Here is a 17,414-nt window from a genome sequence, read left to right on the forward strand (position 1 = left end):
AATAGAGGAGACCAGGTTGGGAAACCAAGATTGCTGAGGCTAATTCAGAGATGTCGAAATTATTTTAGGTTGATATGTTTCTAGTTTCCTCATGACTGACCGAAGAAGTACAATAGGGGAGTAAACATTCAAATACTTTTTATGACGTTGACACGGGATCTACTGCTATGGCTTGGCTGTCTGGGATAGGGGAATTCTTATCCAATTTAATTTAGTATCCAGTATTAGGAAAAGTATCAAACAGTTCGTGGTAACGATATGTAAGTAAGGAGCGACCCGGCTAAATAGTACCCGAAACTCTAAAAAACAGAATTTTGATACCAATAGGTACATCAAAGAATTGGATTCTTACGCTGATTTTAAATATATAGGTTTTGTCAAGTTTAGTCCAACTCATCAAAAATTACAAGCCTGAGGGAATTTGCCTTATTTTCGAAAAAAAGGGGAGAAACCCCTAAAATTCATAAAATCTCAATGAAAATCACACCATCAGATTCAGCGTATTCGAGAACCCTAATGTAGAAGTTTCAAGCTTTCGTTTGCAAAAATGTGGAATTTTGTATTTTTTGCCAGAAGAAAGATCACGGATGCGTGTTTATTTGTTTGTTTGTTTTTGTTGTTGTTTTGTTTTGTATGTTTTCCCCAGGGGTGATCGTATCGACACAATGGTCCTAGAATTTCGCGAGAGGGCTCATTCGAACGGAAGTTAAAAGTTCTACTGCCCATTTTAAGCGACCAAAAAAACTGGAGGACAACTAGGACCCCTTCGACGCTCATCTTTTCCCAAAGCCACCGAATCAAAAATTTTGAGATAGCCATTTTGTTCAGCATAGTCGAAATATCTAAAAATTTGAGGACGATTTAATCCCCCACAGTCTCCACGGGAAGGGCTGCAAGTTAAGAACTTTGCCCATTGCTTACATACAGTATTGGTTATTCGTAAGTATACAGACGTTTTCGGGAGATTTTGTCTGGTATGGGGTCTGGGGGGATTAGGTCACGTTGCAGAATTTTTCCAAGGAGGAATTTTCCATGGGGAAGAGGTGTTCCCAGCATTATTTAAAAAAAAATCAAAATTAAATAAAAAAACAAGTTCTTTCTTTTGAAAGTAAGGAGTAACATCAAAACTTAAAACAGACAGAAATCATTACATATATGCGGAAGTTTGCCCTCTCGTCAATACCTCGCTCTTTACGCTAAAGTTTGAATTTTGTTAAATAATGGCCGATACAAGCAATAAGTTGTTTGTGTTATTTTCTAGCCAATCTTAGCATTTAATTTTATCTTAAGCAGCTTCATAACTATGGTTTTTATGTGACAATAAACCAAAGATATTGTATGTCTTCGGCTTGCGGTTGTTATTAAATAGAAAAAACAAGCTTTTTTCCAACTGAAAGTAAGGACAACATTATAACTTATAACGAACATGAATTATTACGTATATCTTTAAAAGATCTTTTCTTTCATTCATTTCAGTCCTTTGAGAATTGCTCAACTTGTGAGTTTTATTTTCATAAAAATAGTTTCGACCTCTTTGACCATTCTGACCATGCTACTTTGACCATTCTTTGACCATTCTTTGACCATTCTGTTACTATGCCTTACAAAACTAGTTTCGCAAATATCGCTAATTTAAGTTACGTGGGAGAATCTTTCCATGGAAAAATTTCTCGTGGGGGAAAGAATTTTCCATAGATGGGGAGCTGGGTCACTCAACATTATTTAGAAATGATCAGCAAATAAATAAAAAACTAGTTTTTTCAACTGAAAGTAAGAAGCAACATTAAAACTTAAAACGAACAGAAAATATTACGTATATGAGATGGTTTGCCTCTCCTCAGTAGCTCGCTATAACGCTAAAGTTTCATTTTTAACTTTTAAAAGAGTTTATTATTCTAATTAAATAGTCTTTGTGATTCACGAGTCATTCTTAAAGAACTGAAACAAAAATAAAACTTAGGTTGTTATAAGATTATTATTAGTTAAAAAAAAAAATTAAATTAATATGCAAATTTTGTTTTAATTATTCATATACGGTGAGCCAAATTCAAAACCTGCATTAATTCAAAAACGTTCAGAAATTAGATAAAAAAAAACAAGTTTTTTTAATTGAAAGTAAGGAGCGACATTAAAACTTAAAACGAACAGAAATTATTTCGTATATGAAATGGGCTGTCCCCTCCTCTACGCCCCTCTCTTTACGCTAAAGTTTTTTATTGTTTAAACAAAATTGTGTTGTGAGAAAGAGTCGAACTCCACTCAGATAATAGCACGAAAGAGAGTGTTTCTAGAAAGTAAGCGCCGAAGATGGCAAGAAAACCAGAGTCTCCATGGTTCGACAGAATCTTTTTAGTACCATAAAGAGAAAAACGGAGGGTTGGTAAATATTACTAGATTTGTCTACACTCAAAAACGATCTTGAGGACACAGGCTCCTAAGTCCAGCATGCCATCCACTCGGCTAGAATGCAGTCCAGCAGGCCGGGGATGATAATCGTTATCGATGATAATGTTATCGTATTAAAGTTATCTTCTTTCATATAATGGTAGCGTTTCCATGAGGAAATGCTACATGGAAGGGTTGAAAAGGTCAGCTTGCAGCTGATGATTCTGTAAGGTGTGAACAAAGAGTACCAGTTACAGATGTTCCAACTTCTGCCTTTAAAGAAAATCCTATAAGGAAGACGTCGAAATTCTGATTGCTGCCATTTATATTATTTTGAAAAAAGCGTTCATATAGCACCAGGAACCTTATTTTAATGGTAATAAAAACCTTAAATGCTCTTTCAAGTATTAACAGAGATCTAGTCAAACTAAAGTGTGTATATCTAATATGTTGGGCTGTATCATAACAATATTGGCCAGAAAAAGGGCCAAATACGATTGAGAGAACATTTTGAGATAACTTAAAATTATCCCAGAGCTATTTACAAGGTCTCCCAGTCTCAGAGGTCATGCTATATCCTAGTGACGCATTAGTCCTTGCAGTCCCCAAATGTTTTGAGTCCGCAGAGGAGAAACAGTTATTGTAGACCATTTATACATTATTACTGCTATTAGATATTGGATAGTTATATACCAGCTCATAGGAAAGAGGCCAGAACAAAGAACCAACTCAGATACCTCTAGCATGTAAAAAAGAATGCCGGCCTATGATTAATTCCAATTTCCAGCTATAAGGAACATGCTACAAGGGAGGACTCTATTCAAACATGGACATTGCCTTAAGAATGGTTCTTAGTGTGCCTGCCAAAAACTGCACAAGAGAAAGATCCTTCTCTACCCCTCGTGAAGAAGTGCCTAAGATCTCCAATCAGCCATGACAGATTGACATCAGTATCCCTGCTCATTACTGAGGGAGGCCTGACTCAAGAGATGGCTTACTATGAAATCATTGACACCTTTGAACAAAAAAAAATCAATGAGGAAAACTTTATGAATTGCCTTTGAAGATAAATATTCCTACTTAGAAAACAATGTATAAAACATACATGTATTTACGCGTTGCTACCTACAAATCAACAAAGATCAGGGTTGCAAAGATCAGCAGCTTCACTTAATCACGGCCTTAAGAATCAATGTGATCAGAGGTCAGCTACCCTCACCCACACGTCATGTTTTTCTGAAATGCATCCAATATATAAATTTTGAGATAGCCATTTGTTCCAAAAATAGAAAAAGATCATATAAGAAGGCTTTTGGGGTTGAAAAAAAAACCAACGCCTGGGGGCAAGGGACGTAAGCTATGCCTCGGGGGAAGTTAAGGTTCTTATGGAAGGGATATTTGTATAAGCTTTAGAGGAGGCTCAATTGGTTGAAAACTGGAAGTTCTAGTTCTAGTTTAAAAGTCAAAAGTGATGGAGGGCCTCTAGTCCCACCCCTTCCTGACTATCACTCTTTGTGTTAAACACATCTGTTTGAAATTGTGAGATATCCATTTTGATCAAAATAGTCCGAAGAACATATAAACATGTCTCCAGTTTTGACACAACCCCCCCTTCAGAGCCCCGGGGAAAAGGTTTTAAGTTATGCCCTGTGCAAAGTTTTTGTAGAATGGGTGGTCGTATAAAATTCAGATGGGACACATTTGATTTGAAATGTCTCATTTGAATTTTGAGACATTTATTTTTTTCAGCATTGTTATTCGTTAGGCAATTCGTTCATTACTTACATATAGTATATGTTTTTGAAAAAGGTATGCTTGTTTAACTTCCACTATCCCAAAATACGAGGGGCATTCAGGTGAGTATTTCAGGGAATGTTGAAGGGAGTTTTGAACTAAATCAAAACATGTTATGTGGATGTGGGTTGTCAAAAGGACTTAACTCAGGAATGACTGAATATATTAAATTGGAACTTTCAGGAAGTGATAAGGGAGATGATAAATCGACCAAAAAGGCAATATTTGCATGCTGCTACTACTACAACTACCACTACTTCTACTGCTACCACAGAAACTACAACTACAACCATTGCTATCAGTAAAACTACTACTTCTGTAGCGGGTACTACGAAGGCTGAGAATACTGAAATAAACATCTGAGGAAACATTGAAGGGAAAGGTGGACAAAATCAAAACATACTATGTGTACACAAATTGCTGATATCCAGCATTATTTTTGGAACGGATTACCGTATCAAGAGGAAACTTCTAGGGCGTCATGAGTGGGATATTCAGCTGACCAGAAGACAAAATGTACCTGCTACTACTGCTATTAATACTACTGCTAATACTAATGATAATAAAACCCAATTACTGCTACTACTGTTCCTACTGCTACCACCCCTACTGTGATACCTGTACAATTAAGGCTACGTGTGTGAAGGTGAAAATTGGACAGAATGTTGAGGGGGAGTTTGAACTAAGTCAAAATACAGTATGTGCATGCTGATTGCCAAAAGGGCGGATCTCAAGGACGGATTTGGGTATAAAGTTGGAATTTTCAGAGAATACTTAAAGGGGAAGACCAAATGACAAAAAGGTAATATATGCATGTCACTACTAATACTACTACCACTGCTGCTTTTATTACTACTGCTACTCGACTACTTCAATTGCAACGAGTTGTAAAACTTAGAGTATTAAGATAAATATTATCAGTAATATTTTTGGAATGGCTTACTGTGTCGAGGTGAAACTTCCGGGGCATCATAAAATGGATTTTCAACTGATCAAAAGGCAACAAATACATGCTACTACCGCTATTCATGCTGATGCTACTGTTACTACTACCACAAAAACAACATTAGCACGGCAACTACTTCTCCTACTACCACCGAAGCTACTGTAATACAAGTGCTATTAAGGGTAAGTCTTTGAAGGTAAAATTGGAGAGAACATTGATGGCAAATTCGAACTAACAAAAAACACTGCGTACATTTAGATTGTCAAAAGAGCGTATAGGGAAAGACCAATTGACCAAAAGGTAATATGTGCATGCTACTACTAATACTACTACCACTACTGCATATTGTAGTTCTACTACTACTATTACTATTTTTCCAACTGCTACTTCTTCTGCAGCTACTTGTAAGGCTAAGAACACTACGATGAAAATTTCAAGAAGTGGATATGGATATACAGGCTATCAAAAAGATATATCGACCATGTCATAGCAATGGTTAATTCTTTTAAGTTGAGCACTAATGCTACTACTGCGACTGCTATTACAATTATTTCTAAGGGTATGGAGGTGAAATTTTTGAGGGTATTTTGGGGGAAGGTAAACTCATTCACAACACGCCATCCGTACGCATGTTGTCAAGTGGGCATATCAGCAATATCGTAGAAATATTTTTGTGCATGAAGTTAAAATTTACAAGGCTTGTTGTGGGGGATGTTAAACTAACCAAAAGACAATATTTGCATCATAGTACTACTGCTTCTACTCTTTCAACTAATACTACTGCTACTAAAGCTACGAATATCAATGTAAAAATTTTGGGCAACATTGAAACTGCATTGAACTGAATCGATACATTCTACGCCCACGTGGGTTGTCAAGAGGACATACCAGCACTGGTTGATGGTGTTAAGTTGAAACTTTCATCTTGTGTTGAAGGGAATATTAAAGATAACCAAAGGTGCTGTGTGCATACTGTTAAAAATGCTACTACTGCTACTACACATGCTAAGGGTATTAAGGTGAACCTTTCAAAGAATATTTTTGCGGATGTTAAACTAAATCAAAACGAACTATGATCATGTGAATTGTCAAAAGGGTGATATCTCAACAAATGGCTTACATAATTAAGTTAGACTTTTCAGTTGTGAACTGGAAGATTCAGGGAGCGGGGGTGGGGCTCAATATTTTCTATCGCCCTCTTTCCCTGCTTTTTTCTCCTTTTTTTAGAATTATTGGCACCTTTGTCACATTCCCCCCCACATGATTTCGCTCATTGGTGTCCTTGTCACATTTCCCCCCCCCCCCTAAGATTTACTTTATTACTTTACTTTAATTACTTTTAATGCTGCTTCTACGGTTACTGTATCTACTGACACTAAGAGCATTAAGTTAAAACTCTTAGGGAAGGTTTAGGGAAACGAAAAGACTAAATGCATGCAGGTATTGAAATGGTGTATAAGCAATATCATAGACAGGGCTGATGTATCATAGCTAGTAGTATCATTGAAATTTTTAAAGGAGCTGATTCGATTGGAAATTAAAAATTTCATTGCCCTTTGTAAGAGTCAAAAGTGATTGGACGGCAATCAGCCCTCCCCTTAAGCCCATAATTTTCCAAAAAATTTGCAATGGAAATCATGATATAGCCATTTGTTCAGAGGAGCTGAACGGTCCAGTAACTACGTCTCTAGGGTTATTGGGTAGGTCAACCCCCGCAGTCATGCAATTTGCCGATTATGCTAAAAAACTAAATGTTGTTTTAAAATTAAATCAAAGCGCACTGTGTGTATGCTGATTGACAATAAGACATGTCAGCAATATCCTAAGAACGACTGAGAGTATTAGATTCAAACTTTCGGAGCTACTTTTATTGCTGCTTCTACTCTTACAATTTAATTAAATCAAAATAGTGTAAGTGTATCCACGCTGTCAAAGAGCAAGTACAGAATTTTTTGGAAATGGCATTAAGTTTTATTTTTATGGTCAACTAGAAGAGGTATAAAACCAAATTAAACAATACTATTTGCTTCAAGATTTTCAAAAGGATGTTTGTTGTTAAAAAGTTTTGACAAAGTTCCTCCAGCATACAAATAAAAGAACAATCTATAAGTTTTTAAAGAAAACTAAATAGATTTAAACTGTTTTCTTTTTCCATGAGAAAGTCTATGTCAATGTAAAATGAATAGAAATTAATTTAAAGAACTTTTTCGCAAAAGAAATTTTTCAAAGAAAAGTAAATAACTTCATTAAACGAAAAATGGACAAAAACAAAATCGAGTTATCTACCCAGAGAACATAAATTACATTAGATAAAAGAGTCAAACACAAAACAAACATAAATTAACATGAGTAAGGCTCAAAACCCCTATGCCTTCTCAAGACCTGTACAAAACTCTCTCTTTACTGAAAAGAAAAATACTAATGAATGTGTATTGCAACTTGAATATTCGGATATTAATATGATATTTATTCCTCAAAATCTTAATAATTTTTGATTTATTAAAGTTAAAAAAGCTAAAACATTTAAAATGATTTTTTTTTCAGAAAAGTGCAAATTAGCCTATGTAGTGGCCTTAAGAAGGTATAGGGGTTGTGAGCCCTACTCATGTTCATTTCTGATCGTTTTGAGTTTGGCTCGTTGATTTAATGCAATTTCTATTCGCTTCGGGATTCTTTTATTTATTGAAGCTGGTTTGTGATAGTTAAGATAGATAACCATATAAGCTAAAACCGACATATTAAACGCTCGAATTAAAGACTCGACAAAAGATTTCCGAATCCCAATTTGCAGACCCCCTGTGAAGAGGTCATCATGAATACAATCAGATCAAAGGTAAATAATAGACAACATTAAATAACAGCATTGGAAACGTGTTGAAAAGTTAAGCGCAAATTATGCTTCTTATTGAAGATGATCCTTCTTTACATCGGGTAGGGTTGAGCAATGAGCATACCGAAGTGGTATTTGATGAAGTGGCTTTCAAATGATAGGCAGGTGGCTAAACAAAGTGGGCATAATGAATTATTTTTCGTAATGAAAATGAAGAGATTTTCGTTCCCAATTATTACGATGAAAAAGGATTTGCAAGAAGTTGGGATTTATAACAAAGAAACATATACACCCATAGAAAAGGGTTAAAGGGGGAGGGGAGGGAGGTGATCCCAGGGTTAACAGGATTTTGAGGGTTGAAATCGATATTAAAAAAAAAGAAAAAAAAAGGCAAATTAGCAGGCAAATGATTCTAAATTCGCCAAAATATTCACGGGACTAACCCCCTCCCCACCCGACCTGGCTTATAGAGGGTTAAGACGCAACCGCTATTTAGCGCCTTTGAATACCATCGTATGTACATGCCCTTGGAAGACCGATAATCTACGGCTAGTGTTAATTATTTTGGATAGCTCCAGAAAAATATCTTAAACTTTAAAACTTCAACATTTTTATTTTCATCAAAGAATCACATTACAGATCGCTATTTAACAATCAGCGATACCAATTAATCAAGAAAAAAGAAAATGTAACACTTACAGCTTTAAAAATCAAATAAATTTATTAAACACCAATTTTGACACATATATGGCGCCGATGTTCCAGGACTGCTATTCAGAGGGAGAGAGAGAGGGTATAGGCAGAGGTGTAGATGGATTTGTTAGTGCCCAGGGACGATATCAGTCAGAGGTGCAGACCCCCGGTCTATCGTCCACGAGATATATCTAAATACCACCCCAACACGTGTTGCGCTTGGGGACGATTGTTCTACCTAACCCCCCTCCCCGCAGAACTAGCTAGGCCATTGCCATAAAACCATGCCTCTCATGTACAATGACTAGAAAACACAGATTGTCATTAGATGGTATAAAATTAAGAATATTTGGAGCACTAATTCTCCAAGTAAATCGACAGCCTCATTACCACCCCCCCCCCCCCTCTAAAACAACAACAGCTTCTATTTAGGATTGATATAAAACAATTACACTGAAACTATCAGGTTCCAATTTCGCTTTGAAGTTTGTATTCAGGATACTAATAATTAAAAAAAAAACGAAATCTAAATACGCAATATAACGAATTAGCGAAAATGTCCCCCTTCCACCATATAAAAACAAAAATAAAGGCACTATCTTAAATAATGGCTACAATATGGTGTGAAAAATCACCTGGACTGGATCTAGTTCCAAATTAATTTTATTGAATGAAATTTTTCACAAAATTTGCAGAAAAAAAAATCTATTTTGTAACCATAATTCAGATAGTCAATAAAATATAGTCTAAAAATAATTCTTAGGAATATCACATCTTAAAGATTAATTCTTGAGCAGTCTTACTCTGTACATTCGTTATTTTTTAAGAATATCACATAGTTGAAAATAAGGAAACCAAACACTGGCCAAGACAGGCGAATATGAGGCCAAGACTGGCCAAGACAGGCGAAACAGAGACCATTTTTTCATAGACATTTCTCAGTTATGTGACCTGCTTAGTATAAATTGTCACTTCAAAAAAAAATGCTATTTCTCTGAAAAAAATACCACGCTGTCCTAGCATCTATTCAACTTAAATGGATATATACATAAGGACAAAATAACTCAACGAAAAATAAACATAAAAGTAGAAATAGTTGGCGCTATCCAGAAACAAGGGCACTACTTCTGTCGGCTATGTTAATGAGCTAAATTTAAAATTATTTAAACAAACATTTTGTTTATGATAGCTTTTTTGCATGAGCATTTAAGAAGGTCAATTGAATTTAACAGTTTTAGAATAGACTTGTTCAAATTTCTTTGGAAAATACTTCATTGTAAAAAAATGATTTATCATTTGTAAGTAAGATGGCACTAGACCCTTAAGGTCCAAACCGGCGGTGCGGATCTCCGTTTCATGGCCCAATTATCATTTGGGTTACTACTGATTAGTTTTAGGGTATAATATGAGTGAATCAAAGACTTCGGTGTTAAAATATTTAATTCCAAAAAACTTGATTTCTCATGGGTCTAATTGGTTTCTCAAATAGTCAGAAGTTAATCAAATTTGTCTATATTACTTTATGTTGTACCTATTTTACTTAACTAAATTGCTTAAATATGTTAGTTAAACATAATACTCAGTATTAGTTCAAGCAGATATTCTTTTACACCATCTTCATTAACCAGAAAACTTTATTCTGGCAGCCTATCCACTTTTCCCCTCCTATTCCAGGTCTTTCCAAGTTTTGCAAATGGAAACTAGAAACAATTAAAAGTAAAAAAAAAAGTTAAAGACCAGTCAATCACAAAAAGGGATAAATACATATGAATTCACTGATTGGCAGAATTAACTGCCTCAATGCCTCCCTGGTCCTCAACAACAGACAAATAAGCGGTTTCTTCCTTTATGTTCACTGTTTCCAGGACACTCTCTACCACGGGCACTAGGTCAGTAGACGGGTTTTGTATCATCTGATTTTCTACATTCTCATTTCGGTTATTTTCCTCGTCTTCAACAGGGCAGCCATCAGAGGCACATGGTTCAAATCCAACTAGGTTATTTTGCACATGTTGAATGTGATTATGACATAGATGAGAGTTTTCAGTAATGGTTTCACTCACTAAAACAGTCTTTGGCATCATTTCTTCAATAGCTAAATTCTCCCAGCCAATGGGATTTGTGGTATCAATTATGGTTGAAGCACTACTTGGAGTGGATCCAGTGTTGCCACTTGAATGCTCAATTACACTTTCAAAATTTTCGGAAACAACAGGGTCCACATTCGCACTACCTCGGTTTGTGTCTTTTTTCATGACAATTTTCTCAGATATAAAACTAGTATCTTTGGACGCAGGTACAGAGTCTTCATAAGGCACTAAAGGCCAGCTGGTCAGATTTACTCGGGCTGGTTTGGGGGGAGGAGGAGATAATTTAGCTTTCGGCTTCTGTAAGTCAGGGGGCGGCACACAAAAAAACTTTTCAGGTTGGCTCACCTCATTGGCAGTCTCATACAGAGATCCATTACTAGATGACTCTTTGCTATTTTTCCCCCGACTCGGTCTTTGCGGAACTATTCCTGGCTCATAAAAACTGACACACCGCTTTTTTTCTTCAATAGTAAAAGGTGAGCTTGTCTCTACAATATTTCCCCTGGAAAACTCGTCATAACTCCCAACCAAAGCATCTTTGGCGTTTTTAGATGGGGCTCGACCAAGATTGTGAATAGCACCGTCTCTCTGAGGAGTTGACACCATCAGCGGTTGAGACAATTTATAAGATCCGCTAGAATTGTCATCAGAATCTGTCTGTAAGTAACGCTTAACCTCATCGCTTGAATTTTCTTGGAAAACATCAGTCTGCGTGCCTTTACTGCAAAAATTCGCAGTCTGAGTACAAACAGCACTTGAATTAGCCCTTGAAAGAATACAGCGCCATTCAGATCTATTAAATTCTTCTTGTTTTTGTATTACGTGTCTGGGCTGGGCAACAACAGGCTTGATATCAGATGGAATGTGTGTGTATCGATTCTCATCTCTTGAGTGTACTCTATGCTCATCCTTTTTTGTTGGTGGAACAAAAACTGTCGGGGAGCTAAAGTGGCTTGCTGGTTTTCGGGGCTCTAGGGTAATTTTTGGCATCGGAGGGGGAGGTGGGATAACTTTTGATGATCCATTTTTCGAGAGAGAATTTTTGCCCTTTTGAACCTTGGCGTAAATTGGCTCAGGTGGGCTGTCCACTGTATCTAGCGATTGCTGGATAGAATAGTAGTCGGTATTATTTTTGCTCACGTCTGCCGATTTTAGTTCAGTAGACACCGTCCTCTTTGTAAGTTTTAATATGCCGGCTTTGCTTGAGCTCAATATATTACCCCAGGATGAGCCAGACGAATCGTTTCCCGATCTGTGTTTTGGCTGCTGTGGGAAAAAGGACACTTTAACTGCCGAATCGAAAGAGCTTGTCTCGTTTTTCTTCGATCGTGACGGAAGCGAAAACCGCCTTGAAAAACTTTTGCTTTGGATGGGACTGCTGGAAACACTCTGATAAACTGTATTGTCCCCTGAACTTGTTGGCTTGACAAAATCTCTTTTTGTACTAAATCTTCGGACGAGAGTTTCTACCTTTTGCTGTACATAGGGTTTGGAAGATGAAGAGCTCACTGATTCTGCGCATTCATCAGTTACTTCTGGAGTGCCAAAAACACCAGAATCTCTAGCAGTCACAAACCTCTCTTGACTTGAACACGATATCTCTGAGTCCGAATCACTCTCGTTTCGAAGGGGCTTTCTAAAAGATATCTTACCGACTGAATGCGACTGATCAAGGCTCGGTCTGATGCCTTCTTCTGTTTTAGAAATCGCTATAATTTGCTGCTCGAGCATAAATTCGACTTCCGAAGAGTCACAGCGCATTTGCGGCTGTACATCCAGCCCAGCTCTTAACAGTCTTCGGATAAGTGTTGGAAATTGTCCAACATTGGTGACAGGATTCTTTTTATTGTACTTTTTAGATTCTTCCATTTTTTGACTTATCAATTCAAGCACATCTTTAAAATCTTTGTCCTCCCATGGCAGTTTTCCTGTAAAAACTTCTACTATCACCATACACAGAGAAAAAATATCCGACTCTTTTGTAGGCACTTTTCTTTTCATTACTTCCGGTGACATCCATCTCCAGTAAATGTTCTTAAACACATCCCAAGGGCGCTGAACATAAACGCAATTTTCCAACTCGCCTCGGGCGCGGATGGCAAACTCGAAATTGCCCAGTTTTGCCTGAGTAGGGCTAATAATATGAACGGAATGAGAGGATATTGCTAAATGTAAAAAGCCCATATTATGGACTAATTTCAGGGCAGTGGCAATTTGGCAAAGAAAGGTCAGCTTTTTTTTAAGGCCAAATTCTTGTACAGGCAACTCGTGCATACATCTATGTAATGAGCCAAATTGGACTCTTTCATAAACCAAAGATATTTGATGGTGTTCCTGGGTTGGTATGACCCCAAGTAAATGCAGAATACCTGGTGCATTCAACACCCGTAGATTTTCCAGTTCAACCATCAATAAATTTTGAGATGCGCTGTTCGGCGAACCAAGTTTTAAGTCGACATCGATGAGCCGTCGTATGGTAACAATAATCCCTTTCCAAGTTCGGGGGTAATACTCCGTAACTGCTCCACATCTAGAAGAAAAAAATGGTGATGAACTCTTTCGTCTTCGTTGAATGGAAAGCCTTATAGGTGTTTTTTGTTGCTGTCCTTTGAAAAGAATTAAATGAAAAAAACTGAATTTTTTAAACTGAAAGTAAGGAGCGACATTAAAACTAAAAACGAACAGATATTACTCCGTGTGTGAAAGGGGCTGTTCCCGTCTCAACGCCCCGCTCTTTACGCTAAAGTTTTACTCTTTCTTTCAATTCTTAATTCTTTATTAAACATTAAAAAACTTTAGCGCAAAGAGCGGGGCGTTGAGAAGGGAACAGCCCCTTTCATACACAGAGTAATTTCTGTTCGTTTTAAGTTTTATTGTCGCTCCTTTCTTACTCGCACCCGTGATCGGTCTTCTGGCAAACAATAAGAAGTTCCACATTTTTGTAGACAGGAGCTTGAAACTTTTGCAGTAGGGTTCTCTGATACGCTGAATGTGATGGTGTGATTTTTGTTAAGATTCTATGACTTTTAGGGGGTGTTTATCCCTATTTTCCAAAATAAGGCAAATTTTGTCAGGCTCGTAACTTTTGATGACAAAGACTAAATTTGATGAAGACTTATATATTTAAAATCAGCATGAAAATCTGATTACTTTTTTTTATGTATCTTTTAGTATCAAAATTCCGTTTTTTAGAGTTTCGTTTACTATTGAGCCGGGTCGCTCCTCGTTACCACGAACTGTTTGATTACCTCGATTCTTGATTATAGAGATGGATGAATTACAACGAAACTAAACTGTGGAGAAAGATGCCAAAGAGCATCAGAGAATCTTAGGGTTACGGAGGGAAGGAGAAGGGCCCAAATCTTACCTCCGTCGATACTACCTGATTTTGAACCTCTCGGTTAGTCATACAACGAAATTAAATCTTTAAACGTTTAATCACAATAAAATACATTTTATTTATACTTAGTCTAGTTTCTTTGCTAGGTCCAGCATGAAAGGGGCTGCCCCCCCCTCTCAACGCCCCGCTCTCTACGCTAAAGTTTGACTCTTTCTCTCAACTCTACTTTTTAAAACAATAAAAACTTTAGCGTAAAGAGCTGGGCGTTGAGTGGGGAACAGCCTCTTTCATATACGGAGTAATTTCTGTTCATTTTAAGTTTTAATACCGCTCCTTACTTTCAGTTGAAAAAAACTTGTTTTTTTTTATTTAATTTCTGAACGTTTTTGAATTAATACATGTTTTGATTTTGGCTCTCCGCACATGAATAATTAAAACGAAATTTGCATATTAATTTATTTTTATGGCTAAATGGCTTTTTCATAGTTTTGGTCGGACTATTTTGAGAAAAAAGGAGCAGGGGAGTAGGCCTAGTTACCCTCCAATTTTTTGGTTATTTAAAAAGGCAACTAGAACTTTTAATTTTTTACGAACGTTTTTATTAGTAAAAATATACGTAACTTACGAATTAACTTACGTAACGAACTTCTAAATTCGTATGTTTTTATTACGTATATGAGGAGGTTCACCTTCTCGTTAATACCTCGCTCTTTAAACTAAAGCTTAAATTTTGTCCTAATTCCTTAAGAATGACCCCTGAATCACAAAGGCCGTAGAATAAATAGTTGAAATTAATAAAATTAGTTTAGCGTAAAGAGCGAGGTATTAGGAGGACGAGAACCCCTCATATGTTAATGCAATTATAATTTCTGTTCGTTTTAAGTTTTAATACTGCTCCTTACTTTTAGTTGAAAAAACTTTTCATATTTACTTTTTCATTGTTCTTTGAGAAGAATGCTAAAAAATCCTGCGCCCTTTTCATGGAAATTTTCTTTCTCCATTACAAATTTCTCCACGGAAAGTTCCTCCCACATAACCAAAAAAAATCTCCCTGAAAGCGTCTGTAAACTTCTCAATAACCATTACTATATGTAAACACTTGTCAAAGTTTGTAACTTGCAGCCCCTCCCATGGGTACTGTGGGGGAGTAAGTCGTCCTCAAAGACATAGTTATTAGGTTTTTCGACTATGCTGAATAAAATGGCTATCTCCAAATTTTGATCCGGTGACTTTGGGAAAAAAGACTTTTCCCAAAAGTAACTTTTGGGTGACTTTGGGACTCCAATTTTTTGGTCACTTAAAAAGGGCACTAGAATTTTTAATTTCCGTTAGAATGAGAAAAACATTCTAGGACCAATGGGTCAATACGATCACCTCTGAAAAAAAAAAAAAAAAAAAAAACGCATCCGTGATCTGTCTTTTGGCAAAAAATAAAAAATTTCCACATTTTTGTAGATAGGAGCTTGAAACATCTACTACAGAGTTCTCTGATACCCTGAATCTGGTGGTGTGATTTCTTCGTCAAGATTCTATGACTTTTAAGGGGTGTTTCCCCCTATTTTCTAAAATAATGCAAATTTTCTCAGGCTCGTAAATTTTGATGGGTAATTCTAAACTTAATGAAACTTATATATTTACAATCAACTTTAAAATACGATTCTTTTGATGTAACTATTGTTGTAAAAATTCCGTTATTTAGAGTTTCGGTTACTATTGACCCGGGTCGCTCAATTACCTGTTTGATATCCGTCCAACGCTTCGGCATTGCTCAACAGAACTGAATACTGAAAGTAATATATCTTAGTTTTTGTAAGTAGGCTATGGTTTTGTGTATTTTTTGTAATTAATTACTTTTTTTCATTTTTATATACCTTTAATTTAATTTAAATACTTTTCCATTGCCATCAGAAAAATTTTTGTCTCTAGGCTTCATTAAATTAAAAAAAAAAAAAAAAAAAAAAATACCGGTTGCCCCTTCCTAAACAACTCGCTCTTCACGCTACAATTTTTCGGCACTATAAAGAAAAAAGCTACTTATTGTTCTAATTCAACAAACCTTGCGTTTCAGGAGTTATTTGTTCAAAATTGGGACACAACTTAAACTTTAGCACAAAGAGCGAGGTGTCGAGGGGAGACAAACCCGCCTCATATACGTAATAATTTTGTTTGTTATAAGTTTTAATGTTGCTCCTTACTTTCAATTGAAAAAACTTGTTTTTTTATATTTAATTTCTGATCATTTTTTAAATAACACCAAGATAACTAGCTCCACCTCCACGGAAAAATCTCCATTCCCAATAAAATATCCTCTGGGCAATTCAATCCAGGTGGAAATTTACCCCAGATAATTACTCTTAACATCTCTACGCCTAAAATTGAATCGGTAAGGAGAAAGCGAGACATATAAAGAAATTTCGTATAGGAATTCTGGTAAATTCGCCTAGTGTAAAACTTCCCTTGAAAAGCTCATCCCTTGGAAATTTCCCTCTCCATGGAAAATTCTCCCCGTGCAAAATCCTCCCATCAGAAAATTCATCTTCTTCCTCCCCAACCGAAAAATACATGTATACTTCCCAATAGCAAATAAAACAGTGGATAAATTTTACAACTTATTCCCCCAGGGACTGTAAGGGGGGAGGGTCATTTTATCTCTAAAGACATAGTTATTGGGCTTTTCAACGATGCTGAAGAAAAGATCTATCTCAAAATTTTGATCGGATAATTTTGGGAAAAAAGTGGCGTGGGAGGGGGCCTAGTTGCCCTCCAATTTTTTGGTCACTTGAAGAGGGCACCAAGTACTTTTCATTTCCGTTACAATGAGCCCTCTCTCGACGTTTTAGGCCCACTGGGTCAATACGATCGCCCCTAAAAAAAATAATAAAGAAACAAATTAACACTCATCCATTATCTTTCTTCTGGCAAAAATTACAAAATTCCACATTTTTGCAGATATGAGCTTGAAACCCCTATAGTAGGGTTCTTTGATACACTAAATCTGATGGTATGATTTTCATTAAAATTCTAAGACTTCTAGGGGGGTCTTTCCCCTTTTTTAAAAATCAAACAAATTTTCTCAGGCTCGTAGCTTTTGATAGGTAAAACTAAGCTTAATGAAACTCATATATTTGGAATCAGCATATTCAGCCAATTCTTTTATATATTAATTGGTGTCAAAATTCCGTTTTTAAAAGTTTCGGTAACTATTGATCCGGGTCGTTCCTTACAGTTCGTTGCCACGAACTGGATCAAACAGTTCGTGGTAACAAACTGTAGTAAGGAGCGACCCTGCTCAATAGTAAAGGAAACTCTAAAAACGGAATTTCGATGCTAAAAGAT

The 17,414-nt window shown here is 36.4% G+C and overlaps 1 protein-coding gene across 1 annotated transcript in view; it reads right to left on the reverse strand.

The window, feature by feature from the left end:
• Positions 1 to 8,548: 8,548 nt before the first annotated feature.
• LOC136026916 (uncharacterized) overlaps positions 8,549 to 17,414 on the reverse strand; it is a 41,828-nt gene continuing 32,962 nt past the window's right edge. Inside the window, exon 4 of the mRNA XM_065703748.1 lies at positions 8,549 to 13,268. Coding sequence (XP_065559820.1) covers positions 10,421 to 13,268 — 2,848 coding nt within the window. The 3' untranslated portion in view covers positions 8,549 to 10,420. The remainder of the gene's footprint in view (positions 13,269 to 17,414) is intronic.

The sequence above is a fragment of the Artemia franciscana genome, chromosome 5 (genome assembly GCF_032884065.1).
Source record: "Artemia franciscana chromosome 5, ASM3288406v1, whole genome shotgun sequence".
Lineage (NCBI taxonomy): Eukaryota > Metazoa > Arthropoda > Branchiopoda > Anostraca > Artemiidae > Artemia > Artemia franciscana.